Source organism: Vigna angularis, chromosome 8, assembly GCF_016808095.1.
Source record: "Vigna angularis cultivar LongXiaoDou No.4 chromosome 8, ASM1680809v1, whole genome shotgun sequence".
Taxonomy (NCBI): domain Eukaryota; kingdom Viridiplantae; phylum Streptophyta; class Magnoliopsida; order Fabales; family Fabaceae; genus Vigna; species Vigna angularis.
This window is the reverse complement of record NC_068977.1, coordinates 28,532,227-28,552,827: the sequence shown is the minus strand read 5'-3', so window position 1 is coordinate 28,552,827 and position 20,601 is coordinate 28,532,227. Positions and strand designations below refer to the sequence as shown.

At 31.1% G+C, this 20,601-nt stretch overlaps 1 protein-coding gene across 1 annotated transcript; it reads right to left on the bottom strand.

The window, feature by feature from the left end:
• Positions 1 to 2,892: 2,892 nt before the first annotated feature.
• On the bottom strand, positions 2,893 to 6,780 carry LOC108344122 (polygalacturonase). The gene is made up of 5 exons (XM_017582588.2): positions 6,649 to 6,780; positions 4,315 to 4,371; positions 3,876 to 4,184; positions 3,256 to 3,774; positions 2,893 to 3,129 (listed from the first exon to the last, which is right to left on the bottom strand). Exons 1-5 carry the CDS (start codon positions 6,778 to 6,780, stop codon positions 2,893 to 2,895), a joined length of 1,254 nt encoding a protein of 417 aa, XP_017438077.2.
• Positions 6,781 to 20,601: the final 13,821 nt, after the last annotated feature.

Sequence of the window (20,601 nt, the reverse complement as noted above, 5' to 3'; positions counted from 1 at the left end):
CTATATCTAATCTCTTTCAATCAACCTTAGATTGAAAGACTTTCCACTATAAAGATTTTGAGATTTTACAACAAGGAATTACAGCGACCCACTGTCAAAATATAAATATCCTCTCTAACTCTCACCAATCTAATATAGCACACAACACAACCTACAAAAGAACAATCCTCTTCATTGTAGTAACCCTTTGAGATTCTTCTCAAAGTACCAAGAACATCAAGTTCTTCTTCCTAGCAACACACATAGGGAAACAACACAATCTCTTGATTACAAAACAAAATATAATCAGTAAAGAATACACCTGAATTGTGCAGAAGTGATCAGCTAATAGACGTTTAATGCTAGCCTTCAAGAATTCTTCAAAATCTTCAAAACATTTGAATCTTGATTCTTAGAGCACTAGGCACACCTACAATCTCTTTCTAAACTCTCTAGTATCATATATGAAAATTCTTAAATGATCAAAGTGTCAAAAAGTCTTTTAAAACAATGTGCAACATGTTAGTATATAGATTTTCTTATATTTGACATACTTTAATCGATTACGAAAATAATATAATCGGTTACGCTTTATCAAAGTTATATCAGGATTGCCTTACAACAGATTTAATTGAATACGTAAATAATGTAATCAATTGCAAGATTAGAGTAACTCAAAACATTTGAAAATATGACCGTTATTACAGTTATGACTTAGCTTGAATACAGTTTTCAAAGAATACTAGACTTAATTGATTACATAATCAGTGTAATCGGTTAAGTCCTACACTTAAACAATTTTAAAAACTTTTTCTTTTCAAAACTCATCACTGCATATTTTCAAAAGGTGTTTGCAAATGCATGAGTTTTAATCGATTTTACAATTAATGTAATGGATTGAAACTTGTGTCGTTTGCCATAATTTTAAGCATAAGTTATCTGATGAACTTAATTGATTACTAAACCAGTGTAATCGATTACTTCATACATATTTGCTTTGTGCAAGTGGTTTTAACATACGAAAACATGAGAATGCATACAACAAATGTAAACATATTTACCATCATAGTGAGTATGCATAACAATCAATTTAGCAACATATGTCTAAACATAAAGACACATTTCTGATGTTGTCATGGGAACATATATGTGTTGTCATTATCAAAAACCAAACATGGGAATTGGGTTTGGCATTCACATTACTCCCCGATCAACTTATTTGTATGATAATGGTATGTTTTAGGATGAAGAATATGAATTTATGAGATATGAGCATGTTGGGTTTTAGTAAGGGGAGTTATTGTATCCACTTGTAGGTTTTTGGTTTTCTTTTCTAGCTTTCATTGTTTTTTGTTTTTTGGGTTGTCTTCATAAAATCTCAATTCCCACCTCGTTAATCGTTAGATTGTCCTGAAATTTTGATATATATTTTCTAAGATATATTGATTCGATACGACCACTCAAATTATTAATTAGATGTCTATGTTTAAAGAAATTATTTTTGTATTTCTTAGGGAACTAAACACCATCTTAATTCTGTTTCTGAGTCCTCTCGATAAAACATCAATTCCTACCTAGTTACCCGTTAAATTAACTTGAAATTTCGATATACAGTTTCTAAGACATCTTGATTCAATGTGACCGCTTGGATTATTAATTGGATGTATGTGCTTAGACAAATTAGTTTAGTATTTCTTAGAGAACTCAGCACTACCTTAATCCTATTTCTAAGTTATCGCGGTAAAATTAATATTTCCGCTTCATTAATCGTTGGATCAAATTAAAATTTTTACAATGAGTTCTATATATATTGTTATTCAGTTTGACTGATCAAATCTTAAATCTGAGGCCTATAATTTGAACAATTTTCCACGTAATATTCCAGTAGCTTAGGTTATTGATAACCTTGACATTTGTTATTTGTTTGGTGCAAAACATTTTCTACAGTTACCCAATTAAGTTGATTCTTTTTGCTCTATTTTACTCATTCAATTAAATTTAATGTCAAAGCAAGTATACATTGTATTGGCCAAGGCTTTGGATGAGGATTGGAGATCTTTACAAGTGCACGACCCCTCGAGATTTTGTATCAATGTTTCATATGAATGATAGAGTTTAGTTTTGTATGAGGTCGTGATGGTTGATTTTAGTATGATTATTGCATGATAATATTATTATTGTTATGTCTAGCAATAATTTTATGCATATTTTATTAATGATCTTTTGCATGTTAGATTTCCCTTGGTTGTTTATATTTGTTCAATGATTGAATAACGTGTTGCTATATGGAACATATGTTGATACAGATATGGTGGAAGATGCATATGTGTAAGGAGATGCACTAGAGAATTTTTGGGAATTTTTTTAGAAAGAAATTGAAAAAAATGTTTTTTCTAAGTTTTAATATTTGAAATGCATCCTAAGTTTTGGATTGGAAATATGTTTTGAAATAAAATAAGGTTTTTGTTAAATTTCACATTTTACAAGAATAAAAATGGAATGTCACATTAATGTTATTAGAGCCATGATTTTGGAGTTTTGGAGGAGTGAGCTCGTTCATTCCTATAGTGTAACTTTGTGAATATTATTTTAAAAGAAGATTTGAATTTAAAAGATAGTAATACTTTGAATTAAGCTATGAAATAAAGAGTCCTTTCAAATAAAAGCTTTCATACACTCATAACTAAGTATCACTATTTTAATAACTAGATCAATCAAAAAGAATTCTAAATCACTATAAGAATTATTTTTTTTGCTTGAATTTTAAATCATTCTCTAAACTTTATAATACCATGAAAAGTAGAAATTTTTTTAGATATATTATAATCAATAAATTAACAATTATAACTACAATGATATACAATTCTAAAAGGAACATACAAAAAATTTATAGATTTTTTAAACAAATTTATGTTACTGTTTTTTCTTACTTGGAGCTGTGCAGGCAGGGGCTTTTCCTGTAATTTTTGGTTTTACATTACTGCATACAGCTATTGCTGGAGTCCCATTGAACTTGAGATCAACATTAGATATCTCTACACCCTCACATGGTACACCACTGCTACAAGAAAGAATCACTCCTTCTTTAGTTGCTGAAGTTCCTTTAATATTCTTTATGGTAACTTTGCTTATCTTTATTTTTGATGGATACTGGATCGTCAAAAAGGAAGAAATTATATAATTAGTTTTTTAAGTCACCTTTTTGTACTGTATGAAATATTTTTCAACTTAAACAATAATATAAATGTGTACATGAACATATAAGAGACCAAATACCTTTTCGGTACATTGATTCCATGGACAATATTCTTGGTCTATGATGACAGGGTTACTAACATTGTCCATAGTAATATCCTCAAATCTCATGTTAGTAACTGTTATTGTTCCTGGCTCACTAGGCCAAGTCTTAATCCTCACTCCATTGTCAGTTCCTTTCAATGTGCAATCCTTAATTGTAATATCGTTAACAGGCTCTTCTTCCTTATACTTTCCAAGGCTTCCAACACTAATACCATGACCAGGTCCACATTTCACATTTTGGACAAGAACTTGTTTACTACCGTCGCCTAGTGAAACACAATCATCTCCAGTGGCAATGTTTGTATTAAGAACATTCACAACTTTTGATCTTCCAATATGGATGCCATCAGTGTTGGGGCTATCACGTGGAGCACTTATTTTAAATCCATCAAATGTGAGATTATTGCATCCCAAAACATTAATATGAAATTGTTTGCTATCCTTGCTAGTAATGCCTCGAATTATTGAATTGTTGAGGAAGTTAAAAGCAAGATTCTGTTGACATTTGATAAAATAATACAAAAATGAATGAAATTTAATTTTGATAAATGCTTGTGTTGCATTTTATTTGAATGTCAATAATAATATTTATTTACCATGCCAAGCAGTTTGCAATCAAAGGTTTTGGAACAATCATTTTGTTTCCAAGCATAAGAACCTTGTCCATCAAAGACTCCATTTCCAGACATGATTAAGGCATTAACATAATCAAACCTGAGAATTTCGACACCACCAACATCTTGTGGCTTTATCGGTGCTTTGATTGTGCCATCAATGTTGAGTTCAATGGGAGCTTTGCAAGGACCTTTTAACAATACATGTGTCATTTGATATGTCCCTTTTGGAATCACAATTATGACACCAGATGTGGATGCACATGCATGAGTCCAAGCACTTTTTAAAGCCTTAAGAATATGAAAATGACAAATCATTGAAGAGATTATAGTAATAACAAAAAAATTATATAGTTTTAGATGAAGTGATGTTTGGTTTCCATCAAACAATGTTAGTTTTTCTTTTACACAATATTCATACCTTAGCTATATTACCATTTTCTTTTCCTCCAAATTGTGATATTTGAAGAGTTGTTGACTGAGTTAAATAGAAATTAATTGTAGTAAAACAGAGAAATAATAGGATTATAGAAATCTTCATATTCTCTATTGATTTTTAATTATACTACACTTTGAAATGTACTGAGTGAAATATTTTTGGAGAATGTTTGGAATTGATTTATAATAGTGCAACATGAATCCAAAACCATTGATCTTATTAGCAATTATAACACATACGTTACTATCTAAATGTGTCTTTTCTTTTTTAGATTTTTAATATATTTATAGGATTGAGTTATAAGTTATTAACTTTAGATCACTCAGGAACAACCTATTCTTATATTCTCCCTACAAAATCTCAGAGTGGAAGAAATAATTCAATTTAAGTCATGTTTTTGTTTGGTCAACATGATGTTTTCAATCCATGCTCAAAATAACAAAATGTAATTTCTAACTTCTTTTTTTCTATCACGAATACTCATTTTAAAATAATTATAATTTAACAAAATATAAAGTATTAATTTACATATTTAATTTGATAAAAAAAATTATTAAATGAATTATTCATTATTATAATTTATCTAAATTATATTAAAACTATTTATCTTTCTTTGGAATAACATATAAATATTAAGAAAATAAAATATATGTGTAAATCTATCTATCTATCTATCTATCTATCTATCTATCTATCTATCTATCTATCTATCTATCTATCTATCTATCTATATATATATATATATATATATATATATATATATATATATATATATATATATATATATATATATATATATATATATATATATATATATATATATATATATATTGTGTAATATATTACATTTTAAAATACGTTATAACTACTATTGGAACACACGTGAGAATTTATTTATGTTGTTTTTTTATGATAATAAAGTTATTATTATTATATAAATAAATGCAGTTTTTATTTTATTGTTGGTGGATTTTATTTATTCAGTTAACTATTTTTTATTATAAATAATTATTTTAATCTAAAATAATTACATTTAAAAACTGTGAAAGATGAGATAGTGAGAACATGGACTAATTAGGGATTTAGAAACTTGGAGTTATAGAATGGAAAGATAAAAAATTTCCATTGTAGAGTCTTTTTTTTAAAAAAAAAAAGTAAACTAAGTATGGATGTTAAAATCTTCTATCTTAATTGTATTTGGTTAGACTCCTCTCCAATTATTATACTGTATTGTGTAAGTTTTTCATAAATTGACTTAACCTAAATTTTAGATTCTTCATTATTCCATGTCCTCACTAAATAAACTCACCATGTCTATAGATCAAACATGGAAACATTCATTTAAAATTACATTAAATAATATTTTAACATGATTTTTCATAATTTAACTTGAAATTGCTGTTGCACAAATATGTTTTTACAAGTTCATGTTCACGTCATTAGGAAAAATACCAGTTAATAAATTAATAGATTAGAATTTATCTTTTAAGATTAATAGAATATATTATGATGACTAAAAGAAATAAACGAAAGAATAAAAAAGTTTTGAGTCATTTTATGATAATTAATTAATTGTGGGATTCATGAATTGAACATGATAATATAATGGAGATTAGTTGGCACATGTAAGCCTATCAAATCAATAAAATTGTACGAGCTATCAAAACCGGTAATTCGGCCGATCTGGTCCACCACAGGTTGGTTACTTAATAATTCAATCCAATGCTCACTTATTAGTAAGCTGAAAAAATTTGAACCTAGCTCGATCCACCATGGGTTGGTGGATTAAACGGGTTAGCTCACTATCTCATTTAATTATATTTTTTTAAATAAAAAAATTATAATTTTTTTGAATTCAAATATAAATAAACTTCGCTCTAAAAGGATGTTAAACTTCAAAGACAATTCAAAATAAAAAAAATATCATACAATCCTAGCGTAATCCAAAAACATGTACAAAAGACGAACAAATAAGTTTTTAATATTGATAATTTTTGTATCACTTGTCCATTTATAATATTAGAGTTTTAAATAGATAAATTTATAATATTTTTCTGTCTTAAAACATCTTCTTTATCATCATCTACAATATAATAATAAAAATGATAAATAATAATATTGAAACACAAAAATAATAAATAATTAAATTAAATTATGTGGGTTGGTGAGCCAACCCGGCTCACCACGGCTTGGAGATGAAGCATTTGCTGCCACGACCCACACCAACTGGAAGGAAATAACACACGTTTGGAGAGCTTTATTAATGGTTTGGAGAGAACACCGTCCAACGTTCCAGCAGCTTGGAGAATAATTCACGTTTCCAGCCGCCACCATGGTGGGAGACTTTGGTCCTTCAAGCGTCCAACAACCTTGAACATCCAACATCTCCAATCTTCCCAACGTAACTATCAAGTAGAAAGGACAATCAGCAACTGCACCGTCCTCCATCAGCACTAGCCTTCAACCATAGGAGCAGCCAACCCATTAAGAATTCACGGCTGGAAGAAAAATCAAGTGGAATCCTTATAACAAAAATCTGGGAGTGGAAGGGTAGATCTTGAACTGCACGTATGAGGGAGATTAATCCCAAAATTTTAAGGAAGTCTTCAAGAGGTAAGGGGAGCTAAATCTATTTCCTTGATTGTTAAATTATACTGTATTTGATGCAAATCTGGGAATTTGGGGATGAACATTTGGGGTTTCTGGGTTTCTGGAAAACGCTGCAGAATTCTGCATAAACGCGCGTGCGTCCAAATTTTGGTGAGTCAAAATTGGACGTTCGTCCACTGTGCTCGACCGTGTTGGCCAAAAATATTCGAGCGTTCGGTTTGGTGCTCTAAGCTAACGAACGTTCGCGTTCGTCCATAAATAAAGTTAGAAATCTTAAACGTTCGTCCTTAGTCAAGTATTCTCAGCAATGTCGAGCGTTCGGCCTTCAAATGGTAGTCTTAAGTTTCAATCATGAGCATTCGGTATTCTTAGGTTTGGATCTTACACGGTCAGTTTCGATGTATTAGTGATGTTAGCGTTCGGTTTTAATTAGGTAGTCTCTAATGGAGATCTAGAGCGTTCGTCTTTCAGTTGGTATTCTTGGAAAGTAATCTGGAGCGTTCGGCCTTGGTGTATTAGTCAGAATAAGCGTTCGTCTTAACTTGGTATTCTCGGGTAGCATCGTTGAGCGTTCGTACATCATTTGATAGTCCACTGAGCGCCTCTCTGGACGAGCGTCTACTTCTGCTAGCTGGACGGACGCCCACTTCTGCTAGCTGGACGAACGTCCACTGCTCTCTTCGCTGGACGAGCGTCCTCTTCTCTCTTTGCTGAGCGTCCTCCATGAGCTCTTGGACGAGCGTCCTCTTCTCTCTCTGTTGAGCGTCCACTGTCTGGCTGAACGAGCGTCCTCCACTGTTGGACGAGCGTCCTCTCTGCCTGGCTGGACGAGCGTTTTTGCGTGCCTTGTGGTTGGTTCAGCTTTATAATTTGTTGGAGACTTTTCCAAGCTCATTTTTAGCTACAAAATAAGGGATTATTGATGAAAGTTCATCAAAGTATCCAAAAACATAATTATTTAGAAAATAAGACAAAAGAAGAGGATTTAACAAGTTATAAGTTAGAAAGGAGTTGATTTTGCTACTAAAATGATGCTTAAATAATGGTAAAATTTAGCATTATCAGTGTTCGACCTGGATGAATAAGTGATAGTTAGCGTTTGATCTGGACTAGGTATTCTCAGGCTCCGATCGTAAGCGTTCAGTATTAATGATAGATAGCGTTCGGTTTTACTGATGTTCATTCCCAGTTAGTAATTGTCCATAGTGAACGTTCGGTTTCGACGATATTTGGTAGTGCCCATTATAAATAGAGATCGGTCTTAAGTTGTATTATTAAGTGTGAATCTCGAGCGTTCGGTTTTGGTATAATAATGATTATAAGCTTTCGTTCTTAGGTTGGTATCCTTTGGTAGCAATACAGAACGTTCGGTATTAATTTGATAGTCTTAAGATTGAATCTTAAGCGTTCGTTATTATTATGTGATTAGTAATTTATAGCGTTCGACCTGGATCAGGTATTCTTAGGTTTAGATTATAAGCGTTCGGTCCTGATGATGTTAGATCTTTGAACGCTCGTCCAAACAGTGATGAATTCAATATGTTGTCCAATTGTTTAACGTTCGGTTTAGGGAACTGATCTTAACGTTCGGCAGTAGCGTTCGTCCAGTAGCGTTCGTGCTGTAGTGTTCGTTCAGTGGAGTTTGGTGAATAGTGCTCGTTCAAATGTATTCTACAATTAGTGTTGGATTCTAAGTTGAATGAAATTATGCGTATAAATGTTTGGAATATATGATGTAATGTGATATGTGTGAATGCATGAGATATGATAATTATAAATGTTTGGAATATATGATGTAATGTGATATGTGTGAATGCATGAGATATGATAATTATTGTGATGAATGTATTCTATGACATTGATATGAGATCATGCATTTGCTCATGATATGAGTATTGTGGGGAGGTTTTGTAATGGTATAATGTGAGTTGAGGAATGAGTATGGTATGAATCTCATGGAGAGATTCTGAAAGGTTATGTTATTAGTGTATATGTTGATGTTGAGGGTCCCGTAGTTGGAGGTTATCCTGATACTCTAATAATTCATCAGTCTCATGTAGAGAAGGATGAATTATGTGGTGAGAGGAGCAGGAGGTCCTGGTCTATGTGCCGGTTTTGGACATAGTGAGGGGACTAACCTTGTGAATGGTATGAAGTATTTTGGAAGGGTATTTGTAAGAAAAAGTAGAAGTCATCACAAGTGCATAACCTCCCGTGACTGCTCATCAACGTATCATCCGGATGAATGTCTAGTAAGAATTGTGGTATGATGGTATATGAGGATGTCTGACATAAATTTTATATGATGTTTATATCAAAGCATTTATGCATGTTTTATAATTGTTGTGTTGCATGTTAGCTCACTCTTACTTATTTGTGCATGTATCGGAAAAATCTTATTTTTGCGATGATCGTATAACGTATTTGTTGTACGGGAGCAGATGAAGGATTGTTGCGTGATCCGGTGCAAATGAAGAAAGAGATGGAAGACCAAATTAGAAAGATTCAATGTTATATATTTGTAGTTAAATCTGAGCTTAAAATATATGTATAGGGTTAAGTATGAGGTTACGGGTGTTACTGTAAATGTATTATTATAATATCTTTTTTGAGTTTGAATTTTAAAGGGTGAATTTTTGGGATGTTACATTAGATGTAGACTTTTAATTTTTCGAAGTCCACGTAATTATAAGTAAAGACTTTGGTAGTGTTGAATATTAAAAGAAGTCCTTCAACTTTAACTTAATTACTTTCCTTATCTCAATGTAGGAATTAAAATTCTGGCCACTTGTAAAAATGTGCTTAACTAATTAATTTAACTTTCTCCAAAATAATATCTTATAATTAATCACCGCGAGAAAGTTTATTTCCAGATATTTTCATCATGTACGAATAAACATTATGCTGAACTGAAGTCATCAACTTTTAAAATATTAAAATACTTTTCCATAATATCTTCAAATTAAGAAAAACGAATTGGTATGCACGTGTAGGATAACTTAATAAATATATTATATGTGGAAGTTTCTCAATGAAATCATATGGCAAAAAGAAATATTATGTACTCCATTGAATAAGAACTAATCTCCAATAGGCATTTAGGTTGGTGAAAGGAACTTCAGAATCTCATCAGAGACAAACACACAGGCCAACTCAGCAGTCAACTTTATATAAATTTAGAGCAATCTTGGTTTTATTTTTCTAAACTTAAAAATTAAAATAGTCCTCCAAATTGAAAAAAGGTTAGCCGCTAAATAGTAAATTTAAGTGATTAAAAATAATTATAAATCCGAAACTCTGATCATAAATCTCAAATCTTAAAATTCATATAAAATATCTTATATATATCATATTTAATAATCTCATATCACTTAAAAAAATTAAAATAAAAATAGTTAAAATATTTCTTTTTTCTTCCATCTTCAAAAACCTATTTTAAAGATAAAACGTATATGTAAAAACTTAGAAAATAAAATATTAGAATAGATAGGTGTATTAAAATAATGAGACCGAGTATTTTATTTTAAAATAATTTTATAATATAAATAAAATTTTCTAAAACTCGGTTCATTATTTTAATTATCTCTATCTTTTTAGAACACTATCTTCCTTGAGTTCTCTCACTTCTCTCTAATTTTTCTCACTTCTTGATCCACTGTTTGACGATCAGGAGGTACCTAGGGGATCACGGCGTCAAAGTCTACATATCTGCCCGATCAATTTGTCGATTTGAGCAGGTGTTTCTAGAAATTTGCTTGCGGTGCAAGGCAAGGTCGGAGTAGTTCTTGAGCAGTGCAAGTTTGGTTGAGGTAAGAGAAGCTAGATTAACTTTAATTTGTAATTAAGTTTGTTTGTGTGATGAATTTATGAGTATTATGTTATTTGAATGGTATTTAGGTTTTTAAGTACACTTTTCGTGTTTAAATTGATTGTCTTTGAGTGTGGTTTAATGAATGGTGCTTATGAACGAAATTGAATGTTGTTCGGACTGTGATGGAATGTATTGTATACTAGAAATTTGTGATAAGACGGTTTATGCTAAGTATGCATTGTCTACATTTGATTTTGGGTGAGTTTTAAGGAAGAGGAAGAGTGAAATTTTGATTTGGGGATTGGATACGCAAATGGTCAATTGTATTAGTTTAGATAAGTCATTTGGGACTCTCTAGAGCCCCTAAGTTGTTCAAAATTGTGCTAAAAATAGTAGAATGTGATTTGGGTCCATAAGTTGATGAATTTTGTGTTTTGAAGTAGGAATTGATTAGTAAACACTTTAGAATGATGATAGTAAGGTTTAGAAACACTTGGTTAAGTATAATTAAGTATATAAAACAATTTAAGAGGATTAGAAGTTGGGCAAAATCCTTGGAATTGGTAAATTCTAGGTAGGAAGGGAAATTCTACAGAATTGGTGCTGCAGATTATGCAGACTCGTTGAGCGACTCCATTCGCTCAACGAGTGATTGTGGAGGTTGGCTCTCTGTTTGATGATTCGCACAGCGAAAAGATGTGATTAACGAGTGAGTTGGAGGTCTAGGCCACTGTCTGGACTTTCGCACAACGAGTTGGGTCGCTGAGCGAGAGGTTGGGGTCTAGTACCATTGGGAATTTTATTCGCACAACGAGCTAAGTCGCTGAGCGAGTGAATTGGAGGTTGGGTCACTGTTAGTGATTCGCACAGCAAGCTACACGTTGTGCGAGTAAAGTCTGTGGTCGCTCAGCGAGTGCGTGCGCGGAGCGACTGATCCAGGTTATCATGCATTCTTCTCTTCTTTGTTCTTTATTGGTTGGAGTAATGAAATTAATTTATTTGTGGATAATGTATGATTATGTATGAGTATTATATGAGTATGAAAGTAAGGTTTATGGTTTCAAATTGTGTGAAGAGAATTCCAAGGAGGAATTTCTCAGTGGTGATTGTCGAGTTTGTAAGTTTGAATATGGGAAGCTCAGTCTTGTAGTTCATCCTGACATCTAATGGTCACATATTCTCAAGTAGAGACGGGTGAGGCATGTCGTTAGAATAGCAGGAGGTCCTAGCCTAGGGGCTTTTCCTTGGCCTAAGGTGAGTGATAACGGACTAACCTTGTGTGGTAGCTTGGGGTGGGCCAGCTATTTCACCACAATAAGTGCACGAACTGCCATACCTACATATTCATACTAATCCAGATTGTCAAGTCAAGTGTTGGTTAAATGCAAAGTTATTTTGGTTTGATATGGCTGTGTTGATCTACTTGAAATTGTAATTGTAATTACATATTACTACTTGTTTTTCTTCTAGCTTACCCTTCTACCTATGTCTGTGTTGTATGTTTTCTTGGTTTTCTTTCTTTGCGATGATCATCCTGTGGGTGTGAGCAGAGGGAGATGAGGTGTCTCTGGAGCAGGTTCTTGATGGAGGTGATGTTGTAGAGTAGATGTCTCCTGAGTAGTAATTGTAAATAGTTTTGTTTAGGATGTTTGTATATAAGGTTTAAATTTTATGGTTATTTTAGGATGACTGTAAAACTTTACTTTATAGAAAGTTCAATAACTATTTTATCATATCCTTATTGTGATGACTCTTTTATATAATAATATGCTATATTTTGGGATGTTACAGTATCAAAGTTTTTTATTATAGGAATTAAACTTTGAGTTAAAAATAATATTTTTCATTTTTTATGTACATTTTTTCAAAATTTATATATATCAAATTTTATATGGTTTCAATCCAAAATGTTGAACTTCCAACTTAACATCATCTTTATATTATGGTTAAGTTATTTTTAAAGTAAGTATCAAAAAGTTTAACTTCAATGTATCCTGAACAAATTCATATAAAAGTTTAAATACCACTTTCAATTAAAACAATAAATTTATAAATTTTTCTACTATATTAATCATGTTATTTAATTTTATTTAATAATACTTTGACTTTATCTTAAATTTCTAACATAATATATACAATAATCCATATATATGTGTAATTAGAATTTTATTTGAATGTTCTTGAGTAATTTAAAAAATCCATACACAGTTGATCCTACTAAAACACTTTCATCTATATTTGAAGATGTTGGTATTGGATCCAATTAATTGCAGCACATTATTACTATTTTATCTGTTTTTGCACCATCCAGTTACCTTCCTCACTTGTTTCTATCCTCTCATGTTAGTTGACAATAATATATATATATATATATATATATATATATATATATATATATATATATATATATATATAATGTAATACTTTCTTATATGCTATTATCTAGTCTCATCTTATCACTAGTGAAAAATATACTTTTTATAGCTAATTTTTATACCTGTTAAAATTTATTAGCTATAGAAAGTGATGTGGTGGCAATTTTGTAAATATGTGAAACTTTTTTACACCGGTTATAATGAAATCAGGTATAAAAACTGATACGGTGGCAAAATTGTAAAAAATACAAATAGCTTTATACCGGTTGCAATGATAATAGATATAAAAAATCCTTTATTTTATGCCTCTTAACTTAAAATAGGTATAAATTATTGATCTACACCGCTTGAAAATTATAACAGGTATGGATTATTTACATATTCAATTTCTTTTCCCTCCCGCAACTCTTCTTCCTTAGTGCAATTTCTTTTTCGTTCTGTCTCCTGTTCTCCCTCCTTTATTCTCCCTCCTTTCTTCCCCATCCTTCGTTCTCCCTCCTTCCTTCTCCTCCATTCTTCTTCATTCTCCTGCCATTGTTATCGTTCGTTATTATTATTGAAGTTGTCGAGGTGGTTGGGTGAATCTATTGGTCCACGTTTGAAGTTGTTCGTCCGCGTTTCAAGCTGTGTGGGTGAAACCCTTGCCGTGGTGTGCCGTCGTCAGGTGGTCTGCCGTGGGTGGTACATTTTTATGAATTAGGGTTTATACGGATAATTCTTCTCCAAATTTTTTGTTAAGGCAATCAATTTTGCTTGTATCATTGTGTGCAAAATATTTATGCTGTTGCAGACATCTGTTTCGTTGTTTTATATGTTGTTTGGCTGAGGAAGTGTGCAACTGCATACATATTCTTTTAGATCTAAGCTAGGGTATCCCTCGGTGACTGCTCCATTATAAGAAACTAAAAACCTTATCCTAAAAGTAGTAGAGTAGAGAGGTTGGTGGCTAATATGGTGTTCAAGGTATTGAACTTAGGGTGCTACGACTGTTTTCTTTACTATTGTGAAGGTTATTCTTCATACCCAAAACCAACCACAGATTCATCAAACAGCTAGAGTTGCTTTTCGTGTTGCTCGTAGAAATCAGCACATCTGAGTTTTTTTGTATTCTTAGAAAGCCATTAACTATTCATGTCGTCTAATTAAGCTACTATCATGGGTAATCTGAATAGCAGAATAGATCTAGCTAGTTAGCTTTAATTCTAATTTTACTTGTCTTGTTTATTTTGTACATCTTAGTTGATCAGGGACGAAACTTTTGATTAACTTTGTAAGATACTTTAGCTCACAAAGGAATAACAGAGGCAATTATTGTGATATTATGTTGCAGACTTGTCATTTGAAATGCCTCTTATCGGATGATACTTTTACACCACAAAACACAAAATTTAATTTATTTAACACTACAAAATAATAATGTTTTGATTATATTTATATTATTAAAGAGGTGTTGAGTTTAAGAAGATCCTCAAACAAATTTTTTTCACTCTTATTTACTTTACACAATAATACCATGAATTCCAAATAAATTTATACAATCACTTACATTCGTTGTTTTGTTCATTTTATTTTTAATTATAAAAATATGTTTTTGATAATTACATTATTCTTGAAAATAAGTTATCAAATAAATATATAATTATAAAAATATTAATTTTCAATGATAAAACATTCTTCAAGGTATCCAAATCACATGCGCAGTTCTTTTTTCAGCTTTGCCTTTTCCTAGTTTGATCAACTCACACAACTTAAATTCGTTTCTGACCATTATACTAAGTAACAAGCATTTAAACAAGCTAGTTCTGCAATTTGGAATGTGAAGGAAAGGTTTGCAATGACTCTAGAACAGATTGACAAGAATTTTAGCAATGAACTAATGTTAAACAAGATTAAAAACCAGAAAATGACTCCCGTGGTATTAAGGAGTGATATTTATTCTCTTGAATCACATTTTGCTACTATAAAGTTATATATAATAGGAACTGATCATCAAGGACAATTATGGAAGTTATGTGTAGAATATAATTGTCAGTAGTTATGTATAAAGAGTATATATCTAATAGTAGGTTGTTTAAACAGGCGTGAAGTTTTTTGCTGTTTAACACTCAATATGTTGTTCACTCTAACTGTCAATGATACTTTGGTTAATCTTGGCTTATCTTTAGTAAATTTAAACATATCAACTTGTGTACTTTAAATTTGTTTAAGATCCAAATTTCAGATTTCTTCCTTTGATGGATAGATCTTTGTTTAGTTGATATAAGGTAGAATTGCTACTCTCTTATATAATACTTTGAATCTAGTTTGGAATCTGAATTATGTGATGAAAACCTCTTGGAATCTGAATTAGTCTTGGAAATGTGATTGGATCTTAGTTATGTTTAGACGTGAACCTTTGAGTTCATAAGTTCCTCCTTGTTTATGTTGGTTTGTTTGTTTGTTTGTTGAAGAAGTTAGTAAAAGTGAAGAAAGTTGAGAATACAAAATTTCAAGTGTTTGTTTGTTTGTGCTTTTCATATTTTTTCTTACTGGTTTTGGTTTTTTTGGGTTGTGTTGTGTGACTAATATGTAGTGTTATCTGTGTTGATGAGTGAGCAGAGAAATGAATTGTGGTATGGTCCAGACAGAGTGAAATACTTGGGCACAATTGAAGAAAGAGTACGGTGATATGAGAGCACAATTGAAGAAGGAGTACTCTGATATGCGGGCACAATTGTTAGCAGATGTGCGAGCAGAATTAGCCTCCTCCTCAAGCCAACCTAGGAATCTTCCTCAACCTTCTAATCTTTGTATAAGCACAAAGGAGAGTTGTGATGTTTCTCCTCAAAACGCTTCTCCCACTATTGATGCAGACTACGAGTTGTTTAGTGATGATGCCCTACAGTGCTTGGTGGCCTTAGGTAATTTATCTTATTATATTGTCTAAATGTACTTGTTTGTTGAATCATATTCTTTGATATATTTTACAAATATTATTTGGTTAACTTAGGTAAAATGTATACATTGGGGTCAACCATACACCATGAAACCATTACAGCTGATATGATGAGAGTGGTGGTTGTAGACGTACGAAATGCTACAGCTAGAGTCCCTGTGCCCACTGAGGATGTTCAGACAGTGGGACATGCCCTTGGAAATTTTATCCTTTGGCCCCTTAGATTATCAAGAGCAATTGTAAAGAAGGTAATTGTTTTAGTTATGCACTTTGTTTTTTTTATTAGTAATATTAATATTTTGTAAGTTTTTAAATATGTATACTAGGTTGAAGCACAAGGGCATGAATATATGAATGAATCACTGCAACAACAGTTGCAGCCGCAACAACACATAATTCTAGAACAACTTGGTGTGTTGGCAGTGAAGATCTCCCTTTCTCCTATAGAGTTACAAATGCCTCCTGAAGTCACAAACAGGACATCTTCACTCTCTTTCTTCATATGTCAAAGGGATATTTTTGAAATTCTCTCTGGCACTGATATGTTATGTATATCAGTACTACAACTTTGGTTGTTGTAAGTAAATTTCTACATTTATGAAGTTTAAATATATTCAATATTTTATTCTAACATTATTCATTTTCAATGTTTAAGGTATTTACATCGGTTGACCATTGAAAAGAAGAATGATCACATTTATGGTTTTATTGACCCTGTTGCCATTCAAGGAGTTGGGAATAAAGGTGAAGAGGTCCAAAACTACCTCTTAGAGGCTTTTGTAAACGGAAAAAAGCAAGTGTACTTAGCACCTTATTTGCAACAGTAAGTATATAATTTTTATTAATAAATTTTATTTATGTAAATGTTATTTAACACTATTATTGTTTGAATCTACAGGGGTCACTGACAATTGTTATTAATTCTTCCTCAACAGTTTCTTGTAGTTCTCTTATGTTCATTGCACAAAAAACCTCACACTTTGGCAATTAAAAATACACTAATATTGTAAGTTTTTAATAATTTATTTGTAGTGTAGACATATCTGATTTTACTAAGTTCTCATTTCAATGTACATTTAACTTTATAGAGTGGTTGAGGCATATTCAAGGTTGCAGGGAACACATATCGTCTCTAGAAAGAAGTTGTAGTTCATTGCACCAACTGTAAGTAGTTAATCTTTCAAACTATAAATACAATTATAAATTTTATGATACTTTATAAATTTAACTTGTAGTGCTCACGTCAACCGGGAAGCTTTGAGTGCGGATATTATGTCATGAGGGACATGCAGAAAATTATATCCGCAAATATCGTTGACTCATGGAAATTGGTAATGTGAACATTTTATAACTAAGATATTAAGCCATTAATATTATAACTTTACTCAAACTATTCATTGTGTAGATATTTGATGACACGTCTCCAATGGAACAACATGTCATAAAGGATGTTCGGGAGCAATGGGCTGCATTTCTTTTAACCATTTGTAAATGATTGGATGTTTCAATATTACATTTTGAGTTTAGGAACTATTTTATGTGTAATATGTTAAGTAACTATAGTTAGGAACTTTGTTAGGTAGATATTACATTTTGATCTGTTGATGAAAATAATATTGATTATTTTACTTGTTATTGATTATTTAAATTGTATTTTGGGATTGAATCTTATGCAGGTCTGAATATGGATAGTAGTACATACAAATAAAATATTTACAAAAAAAATGTCACTTTTTACACCTATTATAGCACCAGTAGGTATAAAAAGAAAATTTTCTCTCTAACATCGAGGACTTTTTATACCTGCTCTCATAGTATTAGGTGTAAATATAAGACTTTTATATCTATTATGAATAACACAGGTATAAAAATGAAAACTTTCTACACCAATTTAAAAATAGGTATAAAAGATCGTAAACTTTCTATACCCCTTGTTTCTATACCTACTAAAAAATAGGTATAAAAAGCCTTTTTTAAGAGGTATAAAAAACCATTTTTGTATTAGTGTATCTATAATGTAAAATTACTATTTTATCTTACACTGAATGTAAACAATTCCATTATTGGTAAAGAACTGAGATTCACTACGTAACGAGCAACCAAAGAGTGCCAAAAGAACACACAAGCAAACACATTTACATTTCTAGATTGCTTTCACACTCACTGGACAATTAATTGTTTAATTACTTTATATTTGATAATTATAATATTTACCCTACGTTGGATTTCAAAGAGAAAAAAATAAAACACAGTGCAGGAAAAAAGAGAGTAAAAATTGTGTATTTGTTTGACGTGAAAATAATAAAGAAAAAAAAATCATTTTCAAAAATAATAAATTAATAAATTCAGAGTAACTAATTATATAATTAAATTTTTACGCGTATATTTATTATGAAAAGACACGAGAGAGATAAAAAATTAACGGTAATTCATGCAATCGCGGCTTCGACTAATAAGATAATGTTCCTATTGTTATTACATTTAAAGAAGATGTTATTAATTTAGAAATAAAAATATTGTTTAACATTGTTAAGCAACGATATCATAAAAAAAAATACATTGGATGCTGGAAATATAAGTATAAGTAATAAGTAATTATAATACATTTGACAGTATATAGTCTAGCTTTTATCTTAATTCGTAAGTTTTTAAATTAAGAAACTATTCTATGAGCATTTTTTAAAAGAAAAAAGAAAAAACATAATTCTATACATAAATTAATTAGTTAAAGTTATATTTTAAAAATTAAAATTTCATAACTTATGATTATCGCAACTATTTTTGACATAACTATATATATATATAATTTAATATTTATTTTCAACCCTATGTTTGGTAGGTATGTTTAAGGTGGTTCTACTTTGTTTTCATATATTTTGTAAAAATAGTTCAAGATGGTCTTATTTGCTTATGGCCATAAAAATGCTAATGATATAATTATCTCCTGGCCAAAAGTAAATAAGTTGTCCCCTTATTGAGTCGTGACAAACTCAACCAATGAGGGACTGTCACATGGCATGCCCCTTTCCATCCAAAGTAAGGTTTCATGCAATTGTAGAATGGTTGTGGTGCAATAAACTCTCTTCTTCTCAAACCAAGGTTTTCTACCTTTATTTGTGCGAAAATTGCTTGTGGTGCACAAAGGTGATGGAGGAGATGAACTTGCCTTTGTGGCGCGATTTAAGTTAGGGATTTCGAATGTTGGTTGTAGATGTTCGAATTAGGCGATTTAGTTTCTAGGCTTTTCTGATTTTTTATGCAGGTTTTCAATCAAGGAACTCGCGATTAGGGTTTGAAGAGGTTGCAATTTTGGTTTAGGATTTTTCTGCCGGCACCGTCGTAATTGAACGAGCATGGTTGCAGTGGAGGTAAGACACGAGTTAGGATTTGATGTGTTTCTGATTTTGTATAGGTCACCATGGTTGTTGAAGGTGCATAGTGAAGGTGGATGTTGATTTTGCAATTCGGAACAAAGATGGTGTGATGTTTACGCATGGAGGTTGATGGTGTGGTGGCTATGGAGGTTTGATTACGCGAGAAGATGAACCTATGGTAGCGCTAACAGCAGCATAGTGGTTTTGTGGTGGCGCTTTGCACGAATCCTAACCCTTTCCTTTTACCTAATCACTTAAACTTTTAACATTTTCAGATACGTTACCAAGTCAATTAATCTTAGCATGCCATGCAATTAATAACAAGACAACTCATCCAGTTTTGGACAGAGGGATAATTACACTATTAAACAAAAAAGGACCGACTTGAATCGATTTTAAAAATATGGATGAACATCTGAAAAAAGAAAGATAAAATCACTTTAAACACATCTACCAAATCTATTAGCACAATAAACTTTTATGTATATATATATATATATATATATGGAGATAGATATTGTAAGATCCTTAAAAAAATATTTACCTTAATAGTAACAATTTTATTATTAGTGGTAATAATTAATAAAAAAATAAAAAAAATAAATAATGTAAAATAAAATTAAAAATATTGATAATGGAGAAAACATTCATAATTGATGTCATAATTAAGGAATTCATTATGACTCCATTATAAATCCATTATGTAAGTGGTGAATCCATTATGTAAGTGGTGAAATTAAAATAATAAATAATATTAAAAAAAATGATGAATAGTAAAATTTTGGACTATAAATAGCAAGGATGGGAAGGCTAAAACTTGCACCAAAAATTTAGAAAAATTTTGAGAGAAGATAGTTGGAGGAAATTCTAGTTGCAAAGGGGAAATTCTGGAAGTTCTCGGAGAACAATTTCTAAGCACGAGATTACGTCTGGAATAGAGGTAAGGGAGCTAACCTTTATTATATATGATTTTTATCCATGTTATGATAGTGAATATGAGTTATGAACATGTTAAATTTTGGTAATGGTAGTTATCTATTCACTTGTATAAATTTAGTTTTCATGATTATAATTTTCCTATTTTCGAGTTACTGTGGTAAAACTTTTCTTATAATTATTTGGACCGTTGGATTTAGCTAAAATTTTAATATATTAATCCTAAGA